Below are 14,849 nucleotides of genomic sequence, written 5' to 3'. Positions count from 1 at the left end.
TGATTTTGAATGTCTTCTAGATGAGTTACTAACTAAAAGGGAAAAGGATAAAATTATCAAACTTACCAATGAAGGGGGGGGGGTGCAGTTCACTGACTGAGAATGACCCTTATTGGGACTTTAATGATGAAACAAAAAAGCAAGATTGTGCCAAGCTAGGGAGTCAGTTTTTAATGCAAAAAGAGCTTGTTCAGATAGACCTAGTACCTGGACAATGTTTGAAAAACTCAAGAAGGAAATAGGAGAACATCCTTCACAGTTCATGGACAAACTTATAGAACTTATATATTATATAGATATTGACTTCACAAAAAAAAAGAGATATTAGACAACTGAGAAAGCAGTTTGTAAAGAATTGTTACAAAGAATTCAGGGATTATTTCAAAACCAGTTGCCTTAAGTGGATGAATATGGATCTTGATGAATTAAGGAGAGTGGCAGTTTAAGTTTATAATGGGTATGAAATGAAAGATGCTGATGATAGTAATTTAGTGGATACATTAAGAAAGTAGATAAAAGCACTAAAGGGAAAAATCAAAAGGCTTGAGAAAGTGATATAAATTTTGGGTTAACTATAGCTCCAGTGAGAAAATATACAACCCAAATAGAATATATAAATCAGAGACCAATGTAGTACTTATGTAGAAAAAGTGGACATTTGATGATAAATTGCAGATGCTGCAATCAAATATTCAGTAATTTTAGAAATAATGGTGGGAACTTTAGGAATAACTATTCTCAAAATAATAACAGAAACATTTTTGAAATAGTAATTTTGGCAATCATAGGAATTGTGTTATTTGGAATTCTGGGGATTCCATTTAAAAGTATTTGACAAACTTCCTGTGGAGATGTAGGGGACTTTGAAACTACATTTTCCATGGTCCAACGGGTTCCCTGTTTTGGATGACATCTTCAAGGTAAAGCCCAGCTTTAAATATTGGGAAGTCGCGTTTGACTTCTGCTTTGCTACCTGAGCACACTCTTTGGCTACGTAGAGATGATGTGGGAAGGTACTGACTGGAGGCATTTTTTGAAATAGTCAGGCGTGGTCTTATATATTTTACCAACATGGAACTGGTAATTAAAGTATTATTTTTCTTCATAATATCAGCCTTTATCATTTTTAATCGTTACAGAATGATAGAAACAGTAACCAAACTAAGGCAAATGACTTGTTACAATATATCCATAATGGAACATTTCCATATAATAGCAAAAAAATGAAAATCCTCCTCAACAAGAAGAATCTCAGAGGACTGCACATAGTCCTTTATGAAGGTTTGCCAGGGGAGAAAGAACCACATTTTAGCATGGTTCTTTGCTCCAAATGTAAAAAATTGTTAACATTATTAATGTTTGTATTTAACACTAATTTCCAGAGTTCTTTTTTATGATCTAGGAATTATAGGTGAAATGTAAATACTCTTACAGGTGATATAATTTATAAAATAACTTTCAGTGAACAGAAGCAAAACAGTAGGCCTAGGAAGGTCCATTCTGGATAGCTACATGCATCAGGGACAAGACTACATAAATAACGGGACATTGTTTTTAAGGACATTGAAATTCAAGGAGAAGATTACAAATGGACAATTGGACAATATTTACACTTTACAAGGACTACTACAAATGGACATTATTTTAAGGATACTGAACTTTGTATTTAAATAAAAGATTTCTCCTACCTAAAGGTTTGAAATGGAATTGTAAGAGAAAGAGAGAGACAGGTGGGAGCTTTTGCAAAAGCATAAAGGATACATGTTTCAATAACTGTTATAAGATCTGTATTTGATATAATATCCATGTAAATAAATGAATATTTAGGAAAAAGTGATATAATATTGAAATAGTTACATATTAGATTCATAAGGTCTTACCTAGATAGAAGGTCTGATTGAGATATTCTACTTAGGTAACATCAAGAAATATATATGGATCAATATAGAGATTAGAGGAGGAAGATACAATACACACTACATATTACACACATGCTTGTACACACATGCAGGTAAAAGTAATTTTAAGTAATGTTCATATGTGTACATATGTGTATATAGGAATTGGTTAGCCTGTACATGTATGAAACACATGTAAATTTGACATCTATATTTGCTGAAATGCAGAAATTTTGCCAATTTATACATATATGTTTATATATGTATAGATTATGTAAAATGAGGCTGTGCATAATTAAAATGATGTGAAAACCTTAGATTCATAAGACAATGTAGACATTTTGGTTGAATATATTAGCAATAGTATTTAGCATAGAAAGAATTTGGTTTAAATTGTTTAGTTCAGATTTTTAAAAAATATGTTTTGCATAAATTCATTTTTTAGTTAGATTGTATTTTTTTTTTGTAAAAGCTTAGGCTACATTGTGTTTTATTGGAATTTTTCTATTTTTCTAGTTTTATCCATTTTAATAATATTTTTAGATAAGATTGCTTTTGTATTAGTTTAGCATTGTAGTTTTTTAGTTGCAAACTGGGTTTGAAAGAGGTTTTATTGGGATATTTGACTTTTGAATTTTATTGTATTTTGTAGTTTTAGCAGCTTATATTCACCATTTTTTTCTTGTTTGTTTTGAGTTTGCCAGTGTTTGCAGTTTGATATTTGTAACAACTTGTTGTAAATCCCTTGCCTTTCCTTTGTTCAAGCCCCTAGAATAGAGAAGTTAAAATAGGAATAGGTTAATGATTGTAGTCTGTTGTTATTTGGGGGTAAGAATTTAGAGTAGGAATACAATAAGGCAAAGTCAGTTTATTGGTGCACAGATAACAAAACAAATTTTTGTCAAAATGAGTTTTGATCTGCGTTAAGGGGCAAATGTAAGGGAGAGAGAGACAGACAGGTGGAAGCTTTTGTGAAAGTCTAAAGACTTTGCAGAAGAGGGCTGGTACATGCATGGAATGAAAAGGAGAAGAGTCTAGGGCTTGAAGACTGGATAAAAGGAAACACACAGAAACAGTTGGGGGGAGTGTTTCTGTCTCTTCAAGGAGTTGGAACAGAGTACTTCCTGCCATTGGTCTATCCAAGAGGGAAGTTAACTGACTTTCCTTGGAAGCCATTTGGTTCCTGTTTTCTGTGATTCTGCTATCCAGCCACCCAGCCATCAAGTGAGATATCCTATCCACCGTTCTACACTATAGTCCTAAACTGAGCTCCTGAGATCTGGTGCCAACTAAGAAGAACCTTGTCAGAGTCCAGAGACCTGTCTGAGAGTTAGACCAAGGGGGTGAACTCCCCAGTGTACCCTGTCTGCTCCTAATAGACTATTCTTCAAAAATAATATTTTGAGGACTAGATTAGATCAGGAGGTTTAGATAGTAGGGTCTAATTAGACAGAGAGAGAAAAGTAGGGAGCTTCAAGATCCAAAAGAGGATTCCGTGAGGAGTCCTTAGATTTTGGGAGGAGATTAGAGGGAAGATTAGGGTCACCCTTCCCTCTGGTCCTCTACCCTTCGTCATTTAATGAGTAAACCAATATACTATTTATATCATAAAAAGAAGCAGTCAGATTGCATTAAACTGTTGAAATCTATCCAACATTTCCAGGAAATCTGATAAGGATGGCTTAGGTGATAAAGAAAGATGAGGAGACTGGATTTCTGTTAGCTCATTCTGCTACTCCCATGTGCCATTGAGTCACAAGTTTAATATATATGAAATTCACGCTCCCTTTCACCCAAAAGCACAGAGAAAGTTTTACAGCTGCACAGAAATTGCCATTACAATTTAGACAATACAAAAAGGCTTCAGAGTTTTCAAGGTGAAGATAAAGCACAAGGCTAGGGTTCTAGCCGCTTTATTATCAGTAAACTAAGATTGGGAATATTTTTCTAGGGCAGAAAGCCCCTGTTGGTTTTGAGGATTTTTGATCTTGGCTGTCTAAAAAGCGGCTTTGAGCCCAAGAGGCTACATTTCTGACCAAGGGAGAAAATGTTAACCTCTTGATTGTTGGTTTGCTAAGAACTTAAAGTTTTCCAATAAGACTATAATGCTTTTCTAATAAGAAAAGGTGTGCGTCAAAAAAGGGGTCAAAAGAGGAGTCTCAAAGGCTCCCAACCTCAAACTTCATCAACCTGTAGGTGAGGCCTATCATCTGGGCCTACAGCCTGTTAACACCCACCACCAGCTTCAGCACTGGTCTAAACCTTTGAGCACAAATAACTTACCTTATCTTAGGTTTAAGTCATCTATTTCTGGTGACTTCCATATTTCAGAATGTAATGGGTAAGTGTATAATTTATGTCATGTTATTTTATTTTGTAATATTATATTATTTACTATATGTATTATCTTAGAGGATTTATTAGTTATGGAAAAATAATTATAATAACAATACTTTTATAAGATTTTGGAAAAGTTATAGATATAATATACCTTTATAGAAAAAGTTAAAATTAACTAATTGATAAGTAAATGGTAAAGTGTTATATGGGTTGATCTCCCACTTGGGAGGATATATTAGACATATCAATATTAGATGTATATATTATATAATCCATATATAAGGTATATATCAGATGTATATATATTATATATATAAGGTTCTTATTTATTTTCTTGTCTATTGTTCGTGTGCATAGCAATTTTAATGTATATTTAGATTAATATCTTTAGGTTCTTGTTTCTGTAAAGGATGATAAGAAAAGGTTTTATTGATGTAGAGTATAGTATGAATTTTGTGATTGTGGTTTCTCCAATTGTAACCATGTGGAATTGTAAGTTATTTGAGACTTCCATGTTGTAAGAATTGTTTTATCTTTTCCTTTCTCTCTGTATTTCTCCTTGTATATATTCTAGAGCAGTGATGGGCAACTCCCCAGTGTACCCTGGGGGTCAAAGGAAAGGAAATGCTCATCTGTCAGTCTATTTCTAAGGCAATTGTTTCAAAGTTTGTATTGTATTCATCAGATTAGGAATAATGTGCCAAGGCTGGATAGAACATTTCAGGGGGCCGCATCTGGCTCGAGGGCCATAGTTTGCCCATCACTGATCTAGAGTATAGGATAGTTTTATTGGAAAGATTGACTGGGGAGACTGGTCTCCCAAAGGATCTTGGGGGGGAATATGTTAAGGTAGTTTTTATTCATTTCTCTCTTTTTATATTTAAGAGGAAAAGGAGTAATAAGATTTTTCAGGAAGATACCCCCTGCTGTGCCTCTTGTCAGTTAGTGACCGTTAGAAGGGCATGGCGGAGGGGAGTGAGTCAGTTGCTGGCAGTCACAAAGGACTTTTGTCTCTGGCTCTCCTGGGGAAAGGGTGTGCTGCTAGCACTCTTTCTGGTTGGAGACAAACAGAAAAGGGCCTTAATTGCCTTATTGATCATTGATAACTTGGGTAGATAGGTAGATAGTGGATTATATTATTAGATAGTTAGAGTAGGTGAGGGCTTCAGCTTAATAGAAGACATTGCCCTCAAAAGCAGATGGATTTAGGGTTTTTTAGAATAAATTTAGTCAGGATTGGGTTCTTAGATATAGTTATACGCTATTATAAGATTACTCTCACTTTCCTCCTTCCTATTTCCTATCTGTATTTCCTAATAATAAACTGCACTATTGGCTTTTAATCAAACTCCTGTCCCCAAAATTTAACCTTTCACAGAGGGGAAAGAGGAGAGGGAGTAGTTAGGAGTATGTCTTAAGAGTATCACAGATCTAGGATGGGTAATGAGAGGGTCTTCCCCAGGTCCTGTATTTCTGTAAGAAGCAATATCTTTGTAATGGTCTTTCTGATAGCTTGACTCTCAAGGCTGTTGGTTAGAGCCCTGTGGGCCACAGAACAAAATCCCAGGATCACTGAAATGGGGAGCTAGAGTAATTGAGGCTTATTTTTCAGAATAGGAAGCTGAAGGCCAGGGGAGGTACTTGTCCAAGATAAAATGGCAAGGGACATATTAGGACCAAGTTCAAATCATGGTCTTTGGTCTCTAATTCCAGGTCTATTTTGATAACCCTGAAAGGTCTTGATAAAATCTTAAGCAAATGGGTGAGAACAATGGAGGAAGTTCCATGTGATTCATCTGAGAATTGTGCCTCTCTTCCCTGTATTTTTGGGATAGGTGATCTGGCCCTTGATTGCCCATCTCACAGACACATCTTTCCTTTACATTTTCCTGGTTCCTCTCTCTCCTCCTAAACCTAGACCTGCACACACTGGGAATTAGCAAGAAGTAAGTGGTTTTCAGAGAGTTAGCCATCTGATTGGGACCTGTCCTTCTTGAAGTCACCATGCCCAATGGCACCATAAAAGAGAAAACTAATTGGGACACAGAGCCTTGTCAGAGAGGGCACAAAGTTCTCATTCCTTCTCTACCCTGACTTTCCTAGATGAAAGTATCCATTTCATATGGATGAAAGCTATCCACCAAGGAACTACTAAAGAAGATGGCATGAATGGGGCAAGGGTGGATGGGACCCAGGTGGCAAGAACTAGAGGAGGTATTGCTTGGGAAAAGTCTTCCCTTTCTACTTGGGTGTTGGTTAGTGGCTAGTAGCAGAAAATGTTTCTCTTTCAAAAAACAAGGCCTGATATTTAAATGGAATATTTAATTTGTTGTTTTTCTAGTTTCAAAAATCCATAGTCTTTCTCTATTTCATTGATATAAACATTTTGATGTTGTTGAGATCAAAATTAATATATAAGAACTAAATGTTATATTTTATAAAGTTTTATTAATAATAAACTAACATAAAAACTAGAGTGAAAAGGTGCTAAACTAACTTCAGCCACGCTTGTGAAGAAGAGAGCAAAAGAGAGGAAGAGGGAGGGGCTATAGAACTTATAAAAACAATAAGTGACCAAGTAAATGTGGAGGCACAGGAGAGATTAAAGGGAATTTTAGGAAATACTGAGGGACTTCTGGGGGATGAAATCCAAAGGTTCAAAATATCCATTTATACATACTCCTCTGTGTTCCTTTGGGAGACCAGTCTCCCCAAGGGGTCATGAAAACATAATCAACTTAAAAATTGTAATAATTTGTGGATAAAAGGAAAAGAGAACAAAATCAATGATTGCTACAGTGACAAAAAGCCAATTTGGGGGCAGTCCCCTTTGGTATAAAAGTATACATTCAAAACAAATGCTTTCAACCCTCCATAGTTCAATTTCACATCCCAAAGTTCACTCTGGATCTTCTGTTGCAGCATGTGGTCTCTGTAGGCATCTTCATGGCATGTTCTCTAAACTGGTTTGTCTTCTGGATTCTGGGAGGTAGCAAGCTTTTTATCCTAAAATTACTCAAATTCAAATCAAAGTTCACAACAATAACATAGTCCCCCACCCTGCCCCTGAGGTGGATAATAACACAGGGATCACTCAGGGATGCACAGCTGAGTTATGAGCTATATGAATCAATTTGCAAAAGAAATTTAAAACATAAAAAAATCCAAACAAAAGAGAAAAAAATAACTTGTGGATGAAATATAAAGTATCAAAGTCTTATGTTTAAAAAATCTAAATAAAGGAAAAATAAACTTATAACAGACCCTTGAATCAGGGCCCAATTAAAGTGATTTATGTAATTATACACTTACCTAATCGGTAGCCAGGAGTACAGAAAGTTGCCACACTATGAAAGATAGAAAAGGGAGTAGATTATAGGAGCCAGAATGGCCACCAAAGAGAGGTGCCTGATGGGGCTCAGGGAAATCCAGCCTCTGACATATGTTAAAATAGGTGCTACATCAAACTGCAAATTCAAATCCTCTTGTCTTGGCTGAAATCTCATTAATCCCAGTGGGAGTGATTTGGTCTCTTTGACCTTGTGCTCTCTAGGCACTATGCAGGTTAGCTTTGTGCTTCTTTGGCACTGTGCAATGGCTCTTTTTGTTCCTTTTCCTGGAATCAGACAGAATCATTAATCAAAGTCCCATAATTTTTAAAAAACAATCAATGGCATTATTCTGTAGTTTAAAGCTTTTGGGGTATGTATTAATATTAGAACAAATGTACTTATATTAGTGCAAAATAAAAAAAAGAGATTACTATTGATTATATGTACTTCAAATTACTTAAATACTATATTGCAAATACAAGGGAAAAAATAATATTAAAAATGTTTTAAAAATTGCTTAGAATCAGGGACACATTGTGTTAGCCAAGAAGAGGTAGAATACAAATCCTCACCAAAAAATGAGATCCATTTCCTTTTTAACTTGGCCATGAACCACTGTGTGAGTGCAAATGATTTTTACAAAATAAAACAGTAATACAGTTGATAATGCACATTCAAAGAAAATACCAAAGTCTCCCAAATTCACAATAGCTCAGTTATTGACAATAGTAAACAAACCCATTATTATATAGGATTTACATGAATTTATATATAGCTACTTGCTGTGTGATATTTTTAAAAACCTATGAACTGATGTATACTTGTCACAAATCTGCAGATATAGGAAATCTTTCAACCTTGGCTGAGATATTTTTAAACAAAAAAAAAATACAAATCTCTGTACCATTGATGAAAACCTATCTGAGTCTAAAACATCACCAAAAAATCTAGATTGTTCTGGTGGAAGAGTAGAATAAGCTGAAGAGTTAAAACTATTAAATCATCCAGAAGCCACTTGCTACCTGGGGAATGCTCCCTATTGGGAGCCTTCGAGGGGTACCATGCCCTAGAGACATCTTTCTAGCTCCTCTGGTATGAGACTATGTCTCATTCACTATATTTTTATAAATGCAGCAGCGAGGATATATAATTATCGGTTTTAAAGGTACCCTTTAAAAACAATAGGGATATTTCGCTCATTAAATTCTCCAAAGGTTGTACTGAAGGAGGCCAAGGCAGGGAGCCACTTGACCCTTGCAAAACATATCGTTGCAAGACATGGCAAGCAGGCCCCTGACAAAGGGCATAGATGTGTCAATTCCCTAACGACAGACCCCTGACCCAGTGCTAACGCCATAGTGTTAACGCCCTAAACTGTTGACCTCTGACAAGTACATGGATGTGTCCACTCCCTAACTGCAAGAGATGCCTGCAAACCCTGTAGGCTGATAAGGGATGGGCAAAAAACTCTTGTACTCAGGAGCCACAGAGGGAACTCTTAGGCTGAGCTCCCCTGGTGTGCACCAGATCAATAAATGGCCCTTCTTGCCTAATTGCATTGTCTGCTGGTCTTCCTTGGTGGTGGGCTATGACATCGGACCCCAACAGTACATAGGTTTTAATCCATTTTGTTGGAGTCCATCCATCATCATATATGTGACAATTAACAAAGGCAAAATGAAGAAAAGGCTCTATAAGCAACATGTGACTTCAATAGTTGAGATGACAAATCTAGGATACATAAGACTTATGGGCTTTTTACAACTTAAAAAAATTTTTGTGTAAGATGTTCATAGGCTTTCACAATAATATGTCCTTCAATATAGTCATAGGGAAATGGTACAGATAAATAATCATATAACAGAAAGATATTGATTAGATTAATACAGATAAACTTAAAAAATTTAAACATTAAATTAATCAGCAATATAAAATTATATAAGCAAATGACAAGGTATAGGCAGTGCAGTCAAAAATCCTTTTACCAATTCCAATAGACTTCTTCAGTATTATGGACGGGAATAAACTCAAAATATTTAGTAAGCAAACTCCCATATATCTTTAAGATTCATTCCCCTCCCCAATATTTATCATCCATTTGCATTTTGTTTGACAGAGCTCTGAATTTCCTCATAAATCCACTGGTCAGAATCTCCATTCTGCATGTTGAGGGCATTTAAGACTTTCAAAACCTTGTCAAAAGTTTGCCCTCTAGTTTAAAAAGAATAGATTTTTGTATATTCTTGAGGGGAAGTAAGCAGGATGGTAAAAAGACAGTGAAAATAAGGACTGCTAGTAAGAAAATCAAGCAGAACTAATATGTACTAGTTAGCTCTATGAAGTCAAATTGCAGAGATTCAAACATGCTTTGCAATAGCATTTTGTCCTCAAAAAACAACTGAATAGTGTTTGTTTGCAGGGTAAACAGAGAGATGAGCAAAATTACTAGGGAGAACAATAGTGTATTTGCATATGAAGGACTGGCTTTAAAAAAAAACAAAACCAAACCTTGATGTTCTGAGTTAGGAGAGAGAAGGGAAAAGCAGGTTTATTTCCTAAAACTGACTTCAAACCTACTGATTTGGTTTCTCTTCCCTCAAAAGAAAAGGCAAAGGAGTCCCCTTCTTGTGAAAAAAAAATTCCTGAGTTGCAAGTCTCTCTCAGTCAGAAGACCAGGTCAGCTTAATAATTTGCCTTAAAAAATGGCTAGCCCAGGCTGGAAATCTATGTGGGGTGGGGGAAGGGGTTGGGGTGGAAAAATTTTAATCATCACCCTCTTGGGGAAAAAAAGCAGCTTGGAATGATAGGAGGGTCTGGTCATAGGCTGGAGGCTGTAGGCTGTGTGGGAGAAGCAGTAATAGCAGGGGCAGCGGGCAGAGCCCAGGCGGAGGTGGAGCAGCAGTGGCCTCAATGGCTTGAAAACAGGCAGGCTAGGTAGATGGTGAAAAACGTACTAATTTAACTGAAAATTTCTCTTAAAAATATTTGAGAATTCTATCCCGTCATGGTCAGACATAAATGTAGAGATGAAAATTAATATACAAAAACGAAATACCATATTTATAAAGTTTTAAAATAATAAAATAACAAAAAAACTAGAGTGAAAAGGTGCTAAACTAACTTCAGCCATGTTTGTGAAGAATATAGCAAAAAAGAGGAAGAGGGAGGAGCTACAGAACTTATAAAAACAATATTGTGACCACACAAACATGGAGGCACAGGAGAAATTAAAGGGAATTTTGGGAAATACTGAGGGACTTTTGGGGAATGAAGTCCAAACTTTCAAGATCTCTATAAAATGTACAAATTTTCCTCTAATGACTGCTTTTCTTGCAGTCCCTAGTTTTTGGTATGTGGTCCCATTATTATCATTTCCTTTAATAAATTAATTATTGTTTCAGACTGGTTAAAGTGATGAAAGAGTAAAATGACAAATGTTGGAGGGGATATGGGAAAATAGAGTAACTAAAATACTGCTAGAAGAACTATGAACTGATCCAAACATTTCAGAGAATAATTTGGAATTATGCTCAAAGAGCTATAAAACTGTGTATACCTTTTGACCCAACAATACCACTATCATTTTAATTTCTTAAGGTGATCAAGGAAAAAGAATCATTATGTTCTCAAATATTGATAGCAGCTCCCTTTGTGGTGGCAGAGAAGTGAAATTAGAAGAGATGCCCATCCATTGGGGAATGGCTTAATAAGTTGATTGTGTTAGAATATTACTGTAACATAAGGAATGATGAGCAGATTAATTTTGGAAAAACAAGGAAACACTTACATGTCATTATGAAGAATGAGATAAGCAGAACCAAGAGAACTTCATATACAACCACAGAAATATTGTTTAAAGAATGACTCCTATATGTCCATCTCCGTCAAGAAAACTGATCAATAGAAATAAGTAATGCATAGTTATATATCTACATCTATCTATCTATCTATCTATCTATCTATCTATCTATCTATCTATCTATCTATCTATGAAATGATGTGTTCTCTAATGGGGGAAGAATAGGAAAAGGAGAAAGTCCATTGGATGTTTTAATGAATCAAAGAAACAAATAAATTTAAATTTAAAAGGGGAGGCCTGGGGTAGTATGTTTATGCCCAGAAATTCTGACCTATCTCTTTAGTAATTCAGATCTATACACTTATTAAGTATTCATTCTATCCTAGAATCTGTGCTAAGTCAGGCTCAGAGAAATTTAGAGAATTACAACAGTGCATGGTGACTTGTGGGAACTGAGTGAACCTCACAGATTCCATCATGTGACTCAGTTCTGTAACTAGCTTACTCTCCTCACCAGTCAATTATGGGCATATTCTGTCTTGTGAGAAAACTATTCAGCTGTAGGAACTGGGGAAAAAATTCTTATTGCATTGTTTGAATCTAGTCTGATGTGGCTGGAAAGCTGGTCCACCTCTACCTGCTGCTCTTTAGAGACCCTTAACCAGAGATGTAGGTTGTGCTGACTAGAAACATGCTCAGATGTAAAGATGAATGTAAGAGTTTTCTCCTAATTGTATATCTCAAACAACCCAAATATCTTATACAAAGAGGGACTGTAGGCTGATCTTTTCCGTGTTCCTTAGACTGTTTACAGAGACTTGGGGAAGAGTGGGACATCTCTTTCTTGTTTTCAGGGAATTATACCTGTTCATTCTACCCCCTCCCAAGCTAGAAAGTCTCTAAATTTTCATCTAATTATTACCCAGGCCACTGAATGTTAGGCAATTGGCATGAATGCTTAATAAATTGCTAGACTAAAAATATTAATAAATAAATTGATGTACTCAGAAGATGAAACCTTTGTCTCCTCAGTTAGATCATCTTTTGCTCATTATCCAGAGGTTGAGAATGGGGCAGGGCTAAGGACTGGGAAGGGGAGCCAGGAGAGGTCTGGAGAGCTGGAGGGTCTGGAGACAAGGGTGGGAGCCCCAGCTCTGCTCAGACACACATACTGTGGGATATTGTCTCTCCCCTCTTTGAGATCTGTCAAATGGGGTCTGAGGTCAATTGCTTCTCTTGGCTTGCCCAGTTCTGAGATTTGATGATTCAGTAATTCTTGTGACTTCTCTCCTAGCTCCTGACTGGACTTTCAGGGCAGGGGAGAATCCCAGGGAGAAAAATGGAGAAGCTGGAGGAGGAGGGAGAGACCCTCTGAATCTTCCAGACCACCTGGTCCTGACTAACCCCAAAGTCCTGAGGTTTTCCCTCTGGTTTGGGACCACAGCCTTGAGACCCTTCTCTATCAGAGGTCATCTGTGTTGAGCAAAGGAGGGATAATGGGTGAGAAAGCCACTCTGGTGCTTCCAGCTTAGGGAAATTGTGATGAGGGTGATATGGGGGGATCGATTTCCCCTGGACACCCCCAAACCCCAGAGATATCCCAGATCAAGAAGGACATAAGAAATTCCTCTTTCTTTCCTTGCATTCTTGTAGAGCTGAAGAAAGCTGTCCCTGAGCAACAGAAACCCATGATGAAGAAAGGTCTGTGGAAGAAATATTCCCTTTTGACTTCTCCCCCAAGTTTTTGATAAATACACATATTCACCTCCCAGTTTGCTCTTGATAAGCATCCATTTACATTTCTGATATTATTTCATCCCCTAAGCTGCCCAACTAAGCTAATTATTGGAGCCTGTCATTCTTGATGATAGTGCCCTTTCTGGCCCAGGTTTTCTCTCCAGCTCTCCCACAACATAAGCACCTGAAGGAATCCTTCCTGAACATTGTGAAGCCAGGAATAGGAGAAGCAGAACCTCCCCTACTCCTGTAGCCCCAGCTATGGCACCATGAGGGAGGGTTGAGGGGAAAGAAAAGAGAGGTGTTGGAGCTGCTCTGCCCATCTCTGTTACCCAACACCTTCTCCATCATACTTTTTCTCTTCCCTCCAGCTGTCATGTCTTGATTTCCTCTGAAAAAGAAGGACCTCAGCCCTGGTGGAAAAAAGAAATAGAGCCTGGCCCAAGTGCCCCACTGGCTCTGCCCTTCCTGGCTTCTCCTCTGTGTCTGCCTCAGCTCTCCTTTTGGGGTTGGGAGAAGAGGAGAGAAATCAGAATTTCTATAGCACCTGCTATGTACCAAAAACATTATCCTTGTTGTCTCATTGGATCTTCACAACAACTCTTCTATATTGGTGCTTATGTGATCCCTAATTTACAGATGAGGAAACTGAGGCAAAGAAGAAGTGACATGCTGAGGATCACATAGTTGGGAGGGCTTGGTTTGAACTTAGGCCTTCCTGAGTCCAAACCCAGGGCTCTCTCCACTGTCCTCAAGAGCTTCCTCGCTAAGTTCCCACCTTGGGGTCAGAAAGGAGGCAGGAGAGGACCTCAGGAGACCAGACAGAGCTGGAGGCTCCCTGGGGAGGTGGCCAGGGTTATTGGGGCATCTCTCACTGCCAGCCCTGCCCCTCCCAAAGCCAGAGAGGGTGGAGCTGCTGCTGTCTGACCACTCTCCTAGCCCAGGCCTGGGACAGAGTCAAGACTACACCCCCTGCCCCCTCCCTGCATGAGGGCTGCTCCAGCTCTAACTCCAGGGTCTCCCCCTCCAGGCCTCTATACCCCGCCCTCCCTGGCAGCCCTGCCCAGCTCTGAGGTGGCCCCAGGACAGAACGTGACCCTGCAGTGTGGGTCAGAGTGATGGTATGACTGGTGTGTCCTGTACAAGGATGGAGAAGAGATCAGCCGCAGCTGGACCCGGAGCCATGGAAGGGGACGTCAGGTTGATTTCCTTATCTTTGCTGTGAATCCTACCCACGATGGCACTTACCGATGCTACAGCTTTTGAAGTTCTTCCCTTAATGGGTGGTTCTCTCCCAGGGCCCCCCTGGTGCTCAGGGTCTCAGGTGAGGCAGCCCCAGCCCCTCCCAGCCCCCCAGCTCTCCCAAGCTCCCTCTCTGCCTTGGGGCACCTCCCTGCCTGCTCAGGGTCAGTCCAAGGGAACCCCAGAGGCCAGGGAGGCTGGGGGAAGAGGAGGCTCAGAGGGAAGGGCACTGGGTCATCTCAGAGCATGCAGACAGTGAGGCCTCTCCTCATGACCCCTCTAGACCTCCCCCCCTTCAGCAGCCCATCCAGTCATGTTGGCCCCACATCCAGATAATATTCTATTCGGCCCCAGAAAGGGGTTTGAAGAGGTCAGGGGGGAGAAGAGGAGGGCAGAGCAGGTGTGAGGTGGAGGATGGGGAAATGGGGGGAAGGGAGGCATGTTAAACACTCCCAAGTACCTCCTCCTCTTCTTCTTCCTCCTCCAAGCACCTCAAAGGGT

The 14,849-nt window shown here is 38.6% G+C and overlaps 1 protein-coding gene across 1 annotated transcript in view; it reads left to right on the top strand.

Annotated features, from left to right (window-relative positions):
• LOC123240823 (leukocyte immunoglobulin-like receptor subfamily A member 6) overlaps nt 1-14,225 on the top strand; it is a 29,553-nt gene extending 15,328 nt beyond the window's left edge. The window contains exons 5-6 of the mRNA XM_044668538.1: nt 13,023-13,070; nt 14,137-14,225. Of these exons, the coding sequence (XP_044524473.1) occupies nt 13,023-13,070; nt 14,137-14,225 (137 nt within the window). The remainder of the gene's footprint in view (nt 1-13,022; nt 13,071-14,136) is intronic.
• Nucleotides 14,226-14,849: the final 624 nt, after the last annotated feature.

This window comes from Gracilinanus agilis, chromosome 3 (genome assembly GCF_016433145.1).
Source record: "Gracilinanus agilis isolate LMUSP501 chromosome 3, AgileGrace, whole genome shotgun sequence".
In the NCBI taxonomy this organism is placed as follows: domain Eukaryota; kingdom Metazoa; phylum Chordata; class Mammalia; order Didelphimorphia; family Didelphidae; genus Gracilinanus; species Gracilinanus agilis.
Note: the sequence above shows the minus strand (reverse complement) of the source record. Positions and strands in the feature narration are given on the sequence as shown.